This window comes from Condylura cristata, unplaced genomic scaffold (genome assembly GCF_000260355.1).
Source record: "Condylura cristata isolate star-nosed mole 26May11 unplaced genomic scaffold, ConCri1.0 scaffold00016, whole genome shotgun sequence".
Taxonomy (NCBI): Eukaryota; Metazoa; Chordata; class Mammalia; order Eulipotyphla; family Talpidae; genus Condylura; species Condylura cristata.
The window spans coordinates 20,417,218-20,431,773 of NW_004567117.1; the positions used below are offsets into that span (position 1 = coordinate 20,417,218).

The window sequence follows — 14,556 nt, forward strand, 5'->3', positions numbered from 1 at the left end:
TATGTCTATTCTTATTCCAGTACCATGCAGTTTTGATTATTATGGCTTTGTAGTACAGCTTGAAGTTTGGGATTGTAATGCCTCCATTTTGATTTTTCTTAGACATGAGGGTTTTGGGTATTCGAGGTTTTTTGTTGTTCTCTCTGAGGCATTTTTAAATGATCGTTTTGACCTCTCCTTGGTGAGTCCAGAGTCAGGCTCAACTTTAATATAGCATAAAATGAAACTCTTAATCATGTTACTGCCCTGATCAGTGGTCCTTTTGGTGATAATCTCCAAATTCATAAACATGGTTTACAAGGATTTTGAGACGTGGTTCTGTTTATATTTGCAAATTCATCTTTGCATGTCTCCTTGATCTCAAGCTATTTTCATCCTAAACTATTTTTAGTTCCTCAAAGATGCCATGTTCATTTGTATCTCCAAGTCTTGCCCCTGCACACAAGCAATTCTCTAACATAGATACCAAAGCTTCTCTCATTCAATTCCTGCTGATTGTTCAGTTTCCTTTAATAGTGCAGTCAGCTTGGTCCTGACTTTCAAAATCCAAATCAGTGCCTCTTTTTATACTTCAATTTTACCGTGACTTCCTAATCCACTTCCAACTTTACTCTAACAGATAACCTGATTCAATCACCCTTGAAAAACAGGGTTCACATCTGCCTTCTTCACCCTTGTATATCTAGTTGTCAACTTAACATGTGGCTCAGCAGGGTGGCTCAACAAAATTTGCTAAAAGATAGATAAAGTGAAAAGCAGTAACATAAATGTATTATTAAATATAAGCTTTCAAGAAGTGTTAAATACCTTCCAAATTTGTATCAGCAAGCATGCATTATTTATGAAATCTTAGAGAAATGTATTTTATATTACTATGTTTTTGCTTCAGGAAAAATTCACAAGAGCATTATATGTATAAATATGGTTGCAAAATTAACCACTGAGAAATAGTAAGGAAATGAACACTGATTAATACTTTAATGTGAGCCAAAACTAGTTGTAAAAATGTTAATAAAATTTACCTTGGGGCATTTTCTTTTTTGTAAAATTTATATTTACTGAGATAATGTCGATCTACATCATAATGTATGTCCTGGGTACACAGGCTTACACTCTACAAATGTATGTTTTTTAAGCACAACCACCTGGGACCCACTCTAACTCCATCACCTACTTATTTACACTTTTGCTGGAAAGCAATCAATAATTATTTTGTTAACTTGCTTTGTTTTCCAATAAAAACATCTGATACATATTTTCATTTTGTAATATTTTTCATATAGAAGATCAAAAATATATCTGTATAAGAAATGCCACTGTAAGCATTTGCATTTATCAAGGAAGTTTCCACTAATTTACTAGATTTCTGCTGTCTGCATAGCTCACTGACCAGTCACCATACGGTCCTTAGAAATGACTAGTCTCAGCCCTCTCTGGTGGTGCAGTGGGTTAAAGCACAGCACTAAGAAACTAAAGCCATTTCAGCATGAGTTCGATACCCGCCTGCCCTGGAGGTGATCCACATGGAGAAGCAAACCTCTCCTGACCCGCCTGCTGCTCCCCTCAGTAGTGTACTTCATCAGTTGGCCTGTTCTGCTTCCCACTCTGATTCTGATGAATCCTCTCACCACCTCCTGCACCTCTGGCCTGGCCTGTGCCCCAGTTCTGCATGCAAAAATAAATAAATCTTAAAAAAAAATGAAATGACTAGTCTCATATAGTATCAATTTGTGTGGGTGTCATGAAAAACACATGGGAATAGACAGTCAATAGACCTGGTTTGAACACTATACTCTCTCAATTAACTACATAAGTAATATCAGTTAAATAGCTCAACATCCACTAGCTTTTATGTTCTCATGTTTAAATGAGATTGGTAATTATACTCATTCTCTTTCCCACGTGGAGTTAGGATGAGCTATGAATAGGAAAGCAATATGAAGTATTATTCATTATTTGACTTGACCTGGCACCCCAATTATCACAACTGACAGATATACCCTATATCCTGTAGCTTCGTTTACTTCACACTGTCCATCATTTATTTAATCAAATTCCAATTCTGCCCTTTTGACATTCTAAATATTTCTTAGATCTACACTCTATGTTCCATATCTAGTGGCACCTTGTAAGGACAGAACTCACCCTCTCTTTATGGTTGGTCTGTGCCCATTTAATGATACTTAAGCCCATCTTAGAGTTCAAAGATTCCAAAATGACCTTCCCCTAACATAATCTAGCTGTGCGGTTTTCCTCTCCTATATGCTAAAATGATTCCTCTCACTACAGTGAATTTAGAACTTTTAAAGGATATTAATAGTAGTCTGACCCTCTGAACTATTTCTTCAGACTTTTTTTTTCCTCCCCACTACTTATATCTTCAACATGTGGAGGCTCTACTTTAATGCTTACATTAAATATATTAATACTTGATTAAGAATTCCTTGCTCCATGTGATGACTTTTAAGATTTACTCTAAGATACTTTTCAGTACTCCACACAGTATTGTTAACTGTAGTCACCATAGTGCACTAGACACTGAGGTGATCATTTTGTACTGTATGCAAATAGTGAATTGTATTGTGCCCCTGAAGCCAAAAGAATGTTACATGTTAATTATATCTCAATTTTAAAATTTCCCCGTTCCTCTTTGCTTAGCTCTCTCCTGCCTAATCATTTCCAAGGTTAGCAGCCTGGAAAGGCAGTCCTACACACTAATTAATTTACATACAATGATATACTTATTTACTCAAGTGTGTCTTATTTTTTTTTAAGATTTATTTACTTGTTCATACAGAACTGGGGAACAGGCCAGAGGCTCAGGGGCGGCGAGAGGCTTCACCAGAGACAGAGTGGGGAGCAGAACAGGCAGATCGACGAAGTACACTGCTGAGGGGAGAGGCGGGCGGGTCAGGAGAGGTCTGCTGCGCCATGTGGTCACCTCCGGGGCAGGCAGGAATCAAACTCATGAGGAAGTGGCTTTAGCTTCTCAGTGCTGTGCTTTAACTCGCTGCACCACCAGGAAAGGCCTCAAGTGTGTCTTTTGTTGGCCAAAATGTTAGCCTCTAATGACAGAGAACATTTTTTCCTCACTTTGTTCTTCTAGGATTCAATATACTGCCTAGCACATATTAGGCATTTTGTTAAAAATATATTCTTTTCCTACCATACATAACGTCTAGGCCAAAATGTTTATATTTCACCAAGAAATCAGACGCTAAAAATCATCCAACTAAACAATAATGAATTAGATATTAAAAAAACATTTACATAACAAAATCAAGATAAAATTGTTGGAAAAGCTCATACATTGCTCCTAGATTTTAAAAGGCAGTAGTATCATTACACCTAAATATTTCAAGGAAATATTTTGAAAAATGTACTGCTATAGTCATCCTATCCAAACAAAATTGCATAATTATTAATGGTAACTGTAGTAAATATTTTTCAAACTTAAATTTTAAATGCTAATAGCCATTTTGTTTTAAAAAAGGTTAAAGGAAAGATAAATGAACAAATGTCACATGGGTCACATTGGATAAAATATATTTTTAAATAATATGGAGATTGAAGGGTATAGGCACTAAGCTAAAACCAAACATACAGTAACGAAAGTGGCATATTAATCCTCAAATAATAATTACTGTCCCATCACATTTACTACTAACAACATTATTCTTTTGGGAGACTGGTTCAGAATATTTTACCATATGAAGTAAAATGCAATGGTCACAAATACTAAAAGAAAAAGAGAATTCCAAAAAGAAAAAAGAATCAGCGATATATACCTTATTTATTTCTAGTATTCTGCTTTTGCTTCTGCTCTTAATACTTATATCTCTATACCTGACTTGTGTCCTTTTAGTCTCCCTTTTGCTTTAATATACAAAGAGTCCTATAACACTTATTCTAGAGTCTGATTTTCCAGCCCTAAGTTAACATGCCAAATTACTTCTGAAAGCCAATGTTACTAGACATTCCCTTAAAATAGCACTGTCTGCAAGTAGTTCCATTTAACCACTTATTTAAATTTTGAAATCCCTTATATTTTGGTTTCTAAAGCATCTCCTCTGTCTGTCTTCATTTTCTCTTTGAGTTTTTTAATGACACTTTATCTGATGGGCTGACATATTAAAACATGATATGTATCAACTCTTCCCTTTTATCCAATCTATGCTCTTCTGAGATGATCTTATCAAACAACTGCTTCAAGCAGCACTTCTGCTCTAAAACCTTTCAAATGTCAGTCTCTCTAAGCTGGCTGATTCTTCTGAGCTGGCTCGTATGCACTCAGTGCCTAGTAAACATATCTGATGATAATTCATAGGCACCACAAACTTCACAGTCAAAACCTACTTCAAGTGTTTCTCATTTTGAATCTTGATAAATGTAATTACCATCCACTAAGGCAACCAAGCAAGACGCTGGAGTCATTCTAGCATTTTCTTCTCTGCTTCATTTCCCATATTCAATAAAACTATTTCTTCAGGCAGCATTTCTCAGCTAGCTGCAGCAGCTTCAGCACAAGTTCAATCCCCTGCCAGGGAGCTGACCCAAATAGCATGGCAGACCTCTCCTGTGTCTCCTGCAGCTCCCCTCAGTAGTGTACTTTGTCAATCTTCCTGTTCTGCTCCTCTCTCTGTTTTTGGTGAGTCCTCTTACCACCCCTGCATCTCTGGCCTGTACCCCAGTTCTGTGTGCATCAATAAATAAATCTTAAAAAACTATTTCTTAAAAAAATTTGAAGAAAGTACTATATATTAGATACTAAACTAGATATGATACAATAAAGGAAACATCCTTCTTGTACTCAGAATTTACATCCAAATAGAATATATAGAAGTAGAGAGATTGTTCATATTCTAATTTATGTGAAAGATAATCTAGGGGTTTGGCAATAGACAACCAAATAGGCTGTATAATATTATGATCTTGCAAATACAAACACAAGTAACATGTTTTTATTTTGTCATTGTTGTTGTTTACTACATCTCTGCATTACTTTCTTCCTAGATTGTTACAATAGCTGTATGACCAGTTTTCTTCTTTTTGTCCTGTCTACCCTATTTCTTTCTTTTTGTCCTGTCTCTACCCTATTCACCAAAATATTGCCAGAATGTTACTTTTCCAAAATTTCAACTTAATCACAATGTTTAAAATGGTCTACAGAAAAATGGAGATTCTTTATACTGCACTAATTCCTCCATATATATTTCTCTGCAATAGCCATGCTAAATTCCTTGCAAATCTCTATCTTGGCTCTGTATTTTAAAACATGCTTTACATAAATAATGCTACCCATCTATAAGTAACTTTTGCTTGTCCTTCTCAATTATCACTGGCACCAATTCCTCTATAAAGTCCTCCTTAGGAATCATTCCATATTATTGGTGTCCTACTCTGCCACATATCCTTCATGCTATGTATGGAATCAGATTTTACTCACAAGTTTGCCAGTCTTTCCTGCTAGACTATGAGTTTTCCTGCAACCAATGAGAGTGAATTACTGTGGGATGCTTTTGAGAAATCTTACTTTAATTATTTACATATTTTATTCCTGTAACTGCATTAAATGTAGGAGCACCTCACTAAATACTTGATAAATTAATTAGTGGCGAATAATTTATCTTCTTCCTCAAAGTCATGCTATAAAAGCATATCCAACTCCCCAAAGGCCAATGGTTCACTATCCTATGAGAGAAACCACATTTCTTGTCTGTATTCCACACCCTTCAGTGTCTAACAGAAGACATTTTCTGGAAAAAAAAAATGGCAATCTTAGTTTTCCTTTAAAATTTAAGGCTTACTTTCTCTATAAAGCCCTCTTATTACTTCAATAGATATATTTTCTTATTCTAAATTCTCAGTGTTTTAAAACAGGATGGATACTTGCTTATATTTTCATGAGAAACTTTTTTTATGTATATAGTCTTCAGCAAAGCTACCTATCAACTTTCTGAATATAGACTGCTCTTTGAATTGTCTCTGTCATCGATTCTATTGTTGTGAGGCGAGAGATATTTAACATTTTCTTTTTAAAGGAATGAATAAAAAGTCCCTTTGGACTCTGGCTATCTTTACATTATTTGGTTTCTCAGCATTGTCCAATAGAGGTGTCCTATCACTAGCTCCTGAAAGGTGCACTTTTTTCAGCTTCTGTTTTTTTCTCCTCCCTTTCTGGCTGCTCCTCAGTGGGCTGGAGCAATATTTCTTCTTTTCCTATCCCATTAAATATTCCATTCCTCAAGGGTCTCTCCTTCCCCCTTTGGGGCATTTCTGATTTTACTCTTCACATGTAGCCTACATTCTATGCTTTTGATAAATCTCTTTTAATAGAGGTAGAAAAGTAACTTCATTTGATTTATTGCATGCAAGAATGTGTTTTAATAAGCATAGTTCCACTGGTAATATTGAGCAAGTCAAAGAAGAGAAAAACATACCATTGGATAATTAAAAAAATATATATCATCAGATACACAACATACAAAAGGGATATTTTGTGATTAAGTTTTCTACAGGAAGTTATATGAGGGACTAGGAAATCTAAAAGTTATATTGTTCTGTAAAATGTAAAAGTGATTGAAATCATGTTAGTGAATATAAAATCATTTGTGTTTGTGTGATTTGGCTACAGAGGCTATTTGTACATTTAAGATAGCCAAAGTTGTAGCAGCCTCCCTCAGGCAAAAGTACTTAAGTATCTGATAATGTCTAGTGAATTGCTTAAAAGAGGATAAACAACACACCCCTAGGCAAGTGAGAGGACTTAAGTGGAGTCATTTTAGGAAACTAAGTGTCTTAACAATTCAGAAATTAATCTAGAATAAGACATTTTGCTTTTAGGATAAAGAAAAAAAAACCCATTTCTACATGTCTAAATTAGAAAGCAGGGGGAGAAAGTCAAATGTATATTCCATGAAATTCTTCATGTGTTCAACAACAAACCCTAAAAACTATAGAGAAAAATCATCAGCATGTATTGCTTCAAGCTAGTAAATACTAACCTTAATTTTTAAGAAATCAATTGGAAATAGGGAGGGTTAGAATGCATTCTAATAAAAACAATCTAGAAATTTAGTTATGTCCTAAACATATTTGTCTTTTGTATGATGCATTTTATGATAAATTACTTTTCAAAGTAGTTATTGAATCCATACTTATATTCAGAATAATAAAACAGTTCTCCTATGTTCCTAGAATAAATAACAGATGAAGCCCCCAGGTCTCTAAAGCAAACTCAAGAATTTAATTGTAAGTTTATTGCTATATACCAAAGTCGGTGAAACTAAATAGAGGTCTCTTTGTGGTATAAAATTGTGTTCTGAGAACTAAATATAAACAAACACCCGGGGATCAACAAACTCCCAGACATAGATCAATAAGAAGAGTACATAAACAAGAAACATTAAATCAAGAGATTTTCTATATAAAATACACCAAAAGCTTTACATTTTGCTCAAGGTTACTTCTAAAATGTGTTCTATAATATTGTAAGGACACAGATATCCATGGTTATGAGTTTCTTGGTAATGTACTAATGGGATTTGTTTAACACATTTTGGTGACATTAATCTTCAGCTCTGGTATAAATAGTTCTTGGTGACCTTCATGACCAACTTAAAAATTATCTGAAAATTATGATGTGACCTTACCTTGCTTCCATTTTCTCGAGCCTCTCGTTCCATCTTGAGGTCAGAAATTAGAAGATTCTTGTATTTGTTTTTCCCATCACTGCTGTGCTCATCTATTCTGTATTCTGAAGTCAGCTGTGCTGAGAGGGGACTGTCACTCAGGTTCAGTGGCTGTTCGTCCTGCTCCAGCCCAGTTTTGCCATCACCATTGGAGTCGCACATCTCCCTGCTGTGTGTTCCCCCTGAAGCAATTGAACTGTGCCCCAGAGTCTCATTGCCATTAAAGCTCTCTGCAGCGGAATCATCTGTTGGAAGGAAATAAAATATATTTTGATTTTAATTAATAGGCTATTATTCTGTTTTTAACTTCAACTATCATTTATTGAGTGCCTATCGTGTGCTTGGCAATGTGGTAACTATTTTACAGGCAATGTGGCATTTATCCTTAACAATAAATATGTGTAGCAACCATTGGTATTTTTAACCTCCTAGGCAGGCATCTTTAGGCATAAGAAAAAATGAAGTAAAATAATAAGAAAAACTAAACAGCTAAATATTCAATAAAATCTCAAAGAAATGTAAATATCAGCAAAGATAGTATGACAACCATGAATTATTTTGCAGGTAACTTTCATTTCATCAGTGACAATACCAAGAAAGTTCTCCAAAAAATATCATCTAGGGCCCTCCCTGGTGGCGCAGCGGGTTAAAGCACGCACTAAGAAGCAAAAGCCACTTCCGCATGAGTTTGATCCCCGCTTGCTCCGGAGGTGATCCACATGGCGTGGCAGACCTCTCCTGACCCGCCCGCTGCTCCCCTCAGCAGTGTACTTCGTAGATCTGCCTGTTCTGCTCCCCGCTCTGTCTCTGGTGAATCCTTTCACCCTCCGCATCTCTGGCCCGTACCCCAGTTCTGTACGAATAAATAAATAAATCTTAAAAAAAAAAATGTCACTTAAAAAATAAGGATAATAATGACATTGTCCTGAGAATAAAAAACATATGTTTACATAAAACGAAATTCAGTTCCTCTTAATTTACCCTTATGTATATGATAAGAATTTGATGTTAATTTTAAAAGGCAGTAATGATAAATATATTAAATTATTTAATTAAGGGTTTTGGAAGAATCCATGTAAGATGAGTAAGAGTAAAATAATATGAGGTATTTGTAGTTTTTGCTTGGTTAATGAGAATTGGAAAGGATTGTTTGTAGAGTAAAACGGCATGTTTAATGTCTCTGAAGGTGTAGTACCACTCACCTGTTCATTCATTTATTCAACTAGGATTTTATTGACTTCTAGTCTGGGCCAAAAGGATGTTAAATCTTTTACTTACAAAGACACTGCCTTCAATGAGTTCATAGATAATTAAAAGAGACCAAAAAAAAAAAAAATGAGCATGCAATTAAAATAAAGAGCAAAGAAGGGTGTGATTCAAAGCAAGGGATAAAGATATTGCAAAAGGTTTCTTCAAGAAGGTGGCAGATGAGCAGAACCCCTAAAGATGATTAAAGCTTAACCAGGTGAGCTGGAAGAGTTTTCCCACCCAGAGCTTACAGAGAATAGGATGTTCAAAGCACACCAGAGGTAAGATTCAAGTGCTGAATACAAAATAAGTGAAAAAAAGAGAAGCCTGAAAAGGGAGACATGCATTGGGGACCATTTTGTGTATCAAAAAGCCTGGACTTCACCTTGATTGCAAATCATTTTGAATTGAAATTGTTATGGGGGAAAAATATATTTTTTTAAAAATTAACTTTTTTAAAGATTTATTTATTTATGCATATAGAACTAGGGGACAGGCCAGAGGTGTGGTGGGTGACAGGATTCACCAGAGACAGAGAGGAGAGCAGAACAGGCAGATTGACTAAGTACACGGCTCAGGATAGCAGTGGGCAGGTCAGGAGAGGTCTACTGTGCCATGTGGGTCAGCTGCCTGGACAGGGATCAACTCGTGCTGCAGTAGCTTCAGAGAGCATTATAATGCAACGCTTTAACCTGTTGCGCCACCAGGGAGAGCCTGAAAAAAAAAATGTATTTTAAAGAGAACACCCTTATTCTCATGAGGAAACTGGTATGCAGGTTACAAAATGGAAGTTGAGGAGACCAGTTAAGAGACCTAGAAGTCATCTAAGTCAGTGTGTTGGAAGCATCAGCAGTACAGTAAAGGAAAGAATGATTAGAAAGATCATAAGAACACTTAAGATTGATAATAGAACATATCTGGGTTGAGGAGGAAGACCTAAAAATAAAGGCAAATTTTCATAAAATATTATTTTAAACAATTTTCAAAAATACTTTGCTAAAAAGTTTAAATGTATTCAAATAGTAAGACTCTACAGTTAAATTACTCTTTTTATTCTAACCATTTAAACAAGGCTTCATGTATGGGTAACACATAATTAGGAAACTGGCCACAAAGAATTAACAGCGCACTTTATATAGCTGTTAGTTTGAGAAGTAAGACTATATTTTTTCACTATGAGATAGCTAAAATATTTGAAACACAGAATTAGGGAAATAATGTATATAAACAATTTGGAATTTTTGCATTTTATTTTATGTTAAGTCAAGTCTGTATGTTAAAAAAGTGTGAAAAGTCATTTATGTTACTTCTAAGAAATTCCAGGGAACAGCATAATGGGTGTACTCAAGGGCAATTATTTAATTCATGAAGAAAATATGATTTAACTTTTGTGTAATGTAATCCTTTAAAAAATGTTAAACATTTCATGGGAATAATTTTTATCAATATGTAAAAGAAATGAATAACTCTAAAGATATATTTTAAAACCCAACCCACATTATAAAAAAATATCCTTTATTATAGTTGAAAATTAAACGTTATATCCATTTCTTTAAACTTCAATCATCATACATATTTAGTAAATAGTGCAATTTACTCATTTTTCAGGTAAGAGAGACATCAGCTATCAGAGGTCTTTAATAAAGATCATGTATTTATAATTTGGGTACAAAATATAAACAATAAAGGAGAAAATATTTTTAGATAGAACAGCTCACTCCAGATGTTACCAAGGTAACAAGACTCAATAGCTTACAGTTTTCATTTCTGAGTAAATCAGGGTATTTTATGAAAAACAGTAAATGATTTACTTATTTGTATCAAATATAAATTCAAATTTTCATAATTTAACGGTAAAAGAACCAATAATGTCACTTGCCACTGTTTTGTAAATCAAAATTAAGACATTTTTGATGTATGTATTGGAAAAATTCAATGTAAAGTGGTGAAGAGATATTAAACTGAGGATAAATTTTTCATTATTGTTTCATATAGTCACATTAATAATTTTTATTCTCTTTTAAAAAAATCAGATTTATTTATTTATGCGTGCAAGAACTGGGGTACAGGCCAGATATGTGGGGAGTGAGAGAATTCATTGGAGACAGATGGGGATCAGAACAGGCAGATCTATTGAAATAACACTGCTGAGGGGCATAGCTAGCAGGTCAGGAGAGGTCTGCCACACCATGTGGGTCACGTCCAAGACTGGGGATCATACTAGTGCTGCAGTAGTTGCTGATAGCTTCATAGTGCTGTGCTTTAACCCATTGCACCACCAGGGAGGGCCATATTCTCCTTTTTTGAAGATATATTTTTGGAATTTAATACCACAGTCTCAGACACCTCAGACATTTATTAAGCTAATAACTGCTACAATAAAGCCAAGCAATACTGTCTATTCTTTGATGATGTTTATTGTAACTAATTCACATTAGCTTATCACTTTAAAGGGAAACCTGCCTCCTTACCCAATCTAGTTTTCTCCATCCTGAGAAGTAGCTGATGTGTGGACTGCTGCCTTCTGCTACACAGGAGGAGTAGTATTTAGGTCTGTAGGTTTAACCTTCAGCCCACAGACCCAGGAGATGGTGCTTCTTTCAAGATCAACCTGGGTACCACAGCACTGGAATGAAAGACTGTATTTGCGTCCCAAGGAAAAACAGCAACTGAGTTTTGGATATCAGCATTGCCCAGGGTACCTAGCAACAGGGGAGAATGTGGAATATGACAGTAGGTTGTTTGGAATCTAATGACATCAGGAGGGCAGTTAGATGTTTGGCTACATTTGTTCTGTTGTTAGTTTTGATGGGACAGCTTTAGACTAACAGAGAGGTTTGCCCACGTTAGGTCATTGTGGCTCTTGTCTATTAGTAGAGCAACACTTCCTATAAGGATTGATGATTCATTTTCTTCTTTCTCAGCCCCTATTTCTCAGACCTTCCACCAATTAGTACAAATTCTGAAAATGCTCTTTAAATAATTTATAAGGTACCCATCAGCATTTTTATGAAGTAGTTTCATTAGTATCATATTTAACCCTTAGCTCTTTTTTACTAAACAGCTCTTTTTTACTATAACATGATAGAGGCCATCTATGTATATGTATATGTGTTCTTAAGTGCATACACACACACATATGTCCCAGAAATATACACATATGAAATCTCCCAGAGTACCTGACCTACTTTCTTATCAGTTATTTTCAGTAGCTCTTCATTACATATTTTCAGTTAAGTGCCTTAAGCAAAATGAATAAGAATACACACATGCACACACACACACACAATCTTAATTTTAAGACTACTACTGGGAAATTTAGTCTTAAAAATCCAGGTTAGATGCTGGTCTAGTCCAAAAATTTTTTCACCATTTTTCCCAAAAACTTTTCAGTCGTCTACCTCTAGTCTTCTTAGAAAAATTCCTTTTATATTTTGTCATAAGACTAACTTTTAAACCCCAAAATTGTATGTAAATAAATAACATTGCTTGAAAAGATTAGTATCTTAATAGCCCCCCCCCAATAATTAGAAAATCCTTTAAAATCTATTTGCAAAACAGATTTTAGGTTAGGTGTAATTCTCCCTGATCACTCCTGATGTCTGCTTTTTCTTCTCCAAAATCTAGCAGCTCCTATAAGTAAATGTAAGCTCCCATTCTAGGCTTTACCTTATTTCTTACATTATGACTCCCTCTGCTTTAAGACACAAAGTGCAATCAAGTCTGAACTTATGCTGTGAAGCACTAAGCTGCCCTGGCCCCTGACTTATTCTTGTTTTTAGCTCTTCTGCTCATCTATATTAGCCACAACAATGTCCTTTCCTCATTTTACTCATTAACCTTTGTCAAATCCTTATGATGACCTTTCCACTTTCAAGTTTCTATTTTGCTCATTTTCTGTAATGCTGTTTTTTATATTTAATTCAACAGAATAAATTCTTGTTCTGTATTTTACCTTTGTGTTCATATATGCAAAAATTTAAATTACTGAGTACTAAGGTCCTGCACAACAGAAGAAAACTTTTGCAAGGATCATCAAAGATGCAATATTTAAGTCTTATTTGTATTTGTAATATTTAACCTGATAATATACTACTTGATAATACTATCTTAAACACATTTAAAAGAATGATGTTACAAAAAAAAAAGAATGATGTTACACTTTGAAATTAAAACACTCACCCTAATTAGATGTTTACTGATTATAAATACATATATGTGTAAATAAGTATATATAATTACTATGAAAATATAAAGCATATTTATTTAAAAATGATAAAACCCATACTGAAGTCTAGGTTAACTCAGTAATTTTATTAATTAAGACTAACAAAAATCAATTAAAACTAATTGCCAGCTATCAATGGCAAGGTAAAAATATATTATTTTCTTTAAAAATATTAACAAAATACCTATTGTGTGCTAGACATTCACCTTGGTACTGTGAGTCTAAAGAGTCTCCATATGGAATTTGTTATCTACTATAACAAGGTAGAACATACTATCTATCCCATATAAGATTTACATAAGCTAAAATGAATAAACAATGTTCTACAGAGAAAGAAATGCCATCTACCCATCACAGGGCTTGAGGACAGTATCAGAGAGAACCTTATATTAGCAGTATAATTTGAAGAAGGTGAGGTATATGTAGTAGTGGGTAATGGTGATGATGGGGGTGATTTCAATTCAGCAGAGTGTATACAAAAAAGAATCAGTGAAAGAACTGAAGAGAACAGAAATAGAGTACATTCTATGTTGGCAGCAGGAAATGTATGTCATAGAGACATATTTTACTGTATATGTCCTTTTCTGGTTCAGGTGCAATCATTAACTGTTCTCCTAGGACAGGTATTTGCAGAAGTCCACTGACTATGTGAGTCCAGTCTGAGAAACACCTATCTCTTCTACCTTGGAAACATTGTCAGCTGACTGACCACAAAAATTTCATTCAAGTCTTTCTTCTTCTAAGTCTTTTTTTTTTTTAAGCTTTATTTATTCATACAGAACGGGGGTACAAGCCAGAGGCTAAGGGGCAGTGAGAGGCTTCACCAGAGACAGAGTCGAGAGCAGAAAAGGCAGATCAACGTAGTACACTGCTGAGGGGAGCAGTGGGCAGGTCAGGAGAGGTCTGCCGCGCCATGTGGTCACCTCTGGGGCAGGGATCAAACTCATGCTGAAGTGGCTTTAGCTTCTTAGTGCTGTGTTTTAACCTGCTGCGCTACTAGAGAAGGCGAATTCTAAGTCATTTTTTAAAAAATAGTTGTTAATGTGACAGCATCAATTACTTAATTGTTCAAATAAATGACAAATTATTACATTCATGTTACACATTAGCTTGTTTAGATTTCAAATATATATATATGTATATATATATATTTTACAGAAAATTATAGACTGAATGTTTTTGATATTGTAGACAAAATCACAGTTACTGTGAAGATAGCTGTGTTTTACCTTGCATTCAGAATATAATGTGATATTATATTTCAGTTACAGGTAAGTGAAAATTATGTGTGTATGTGTATGTACATGTATATATGTGTATGTATGTATATAACTGCATGTGGTTATATACACATGCAGTTGGCCCATGGGTTTCTTAGATAAGTGATCC

The 14,556-nt window shown here is 34.7% G+C and overlaps 1 protein-coding gene across 4 annotated transcripts in view; it reads right to left on the reverse strand.

Moving 5' to 3' along the window:
* Nucleotides 1–14,556, reverse strand: part of NOL4 (nucleolar protein 4) — a 255,115-nt gene that overhangs the window by 105,352 nt on the left and 135,207 nt on the right. For all 4 annotated transcript variants that reach the window (XM_004683823.2, XM_004683822.2, XM_012725972.1 and 1 more), the window contains exon 6: nucleotides 7,653–7,936. In XM_004683823.2, the coding sequence (XP_004683880.1) occupies nucleotides 7,653–7,936 (284 nt within the window). The remainder of the gene's footprint in view (nucleotides 1–7,652; nucleotides 7,937–14,556) is intronic.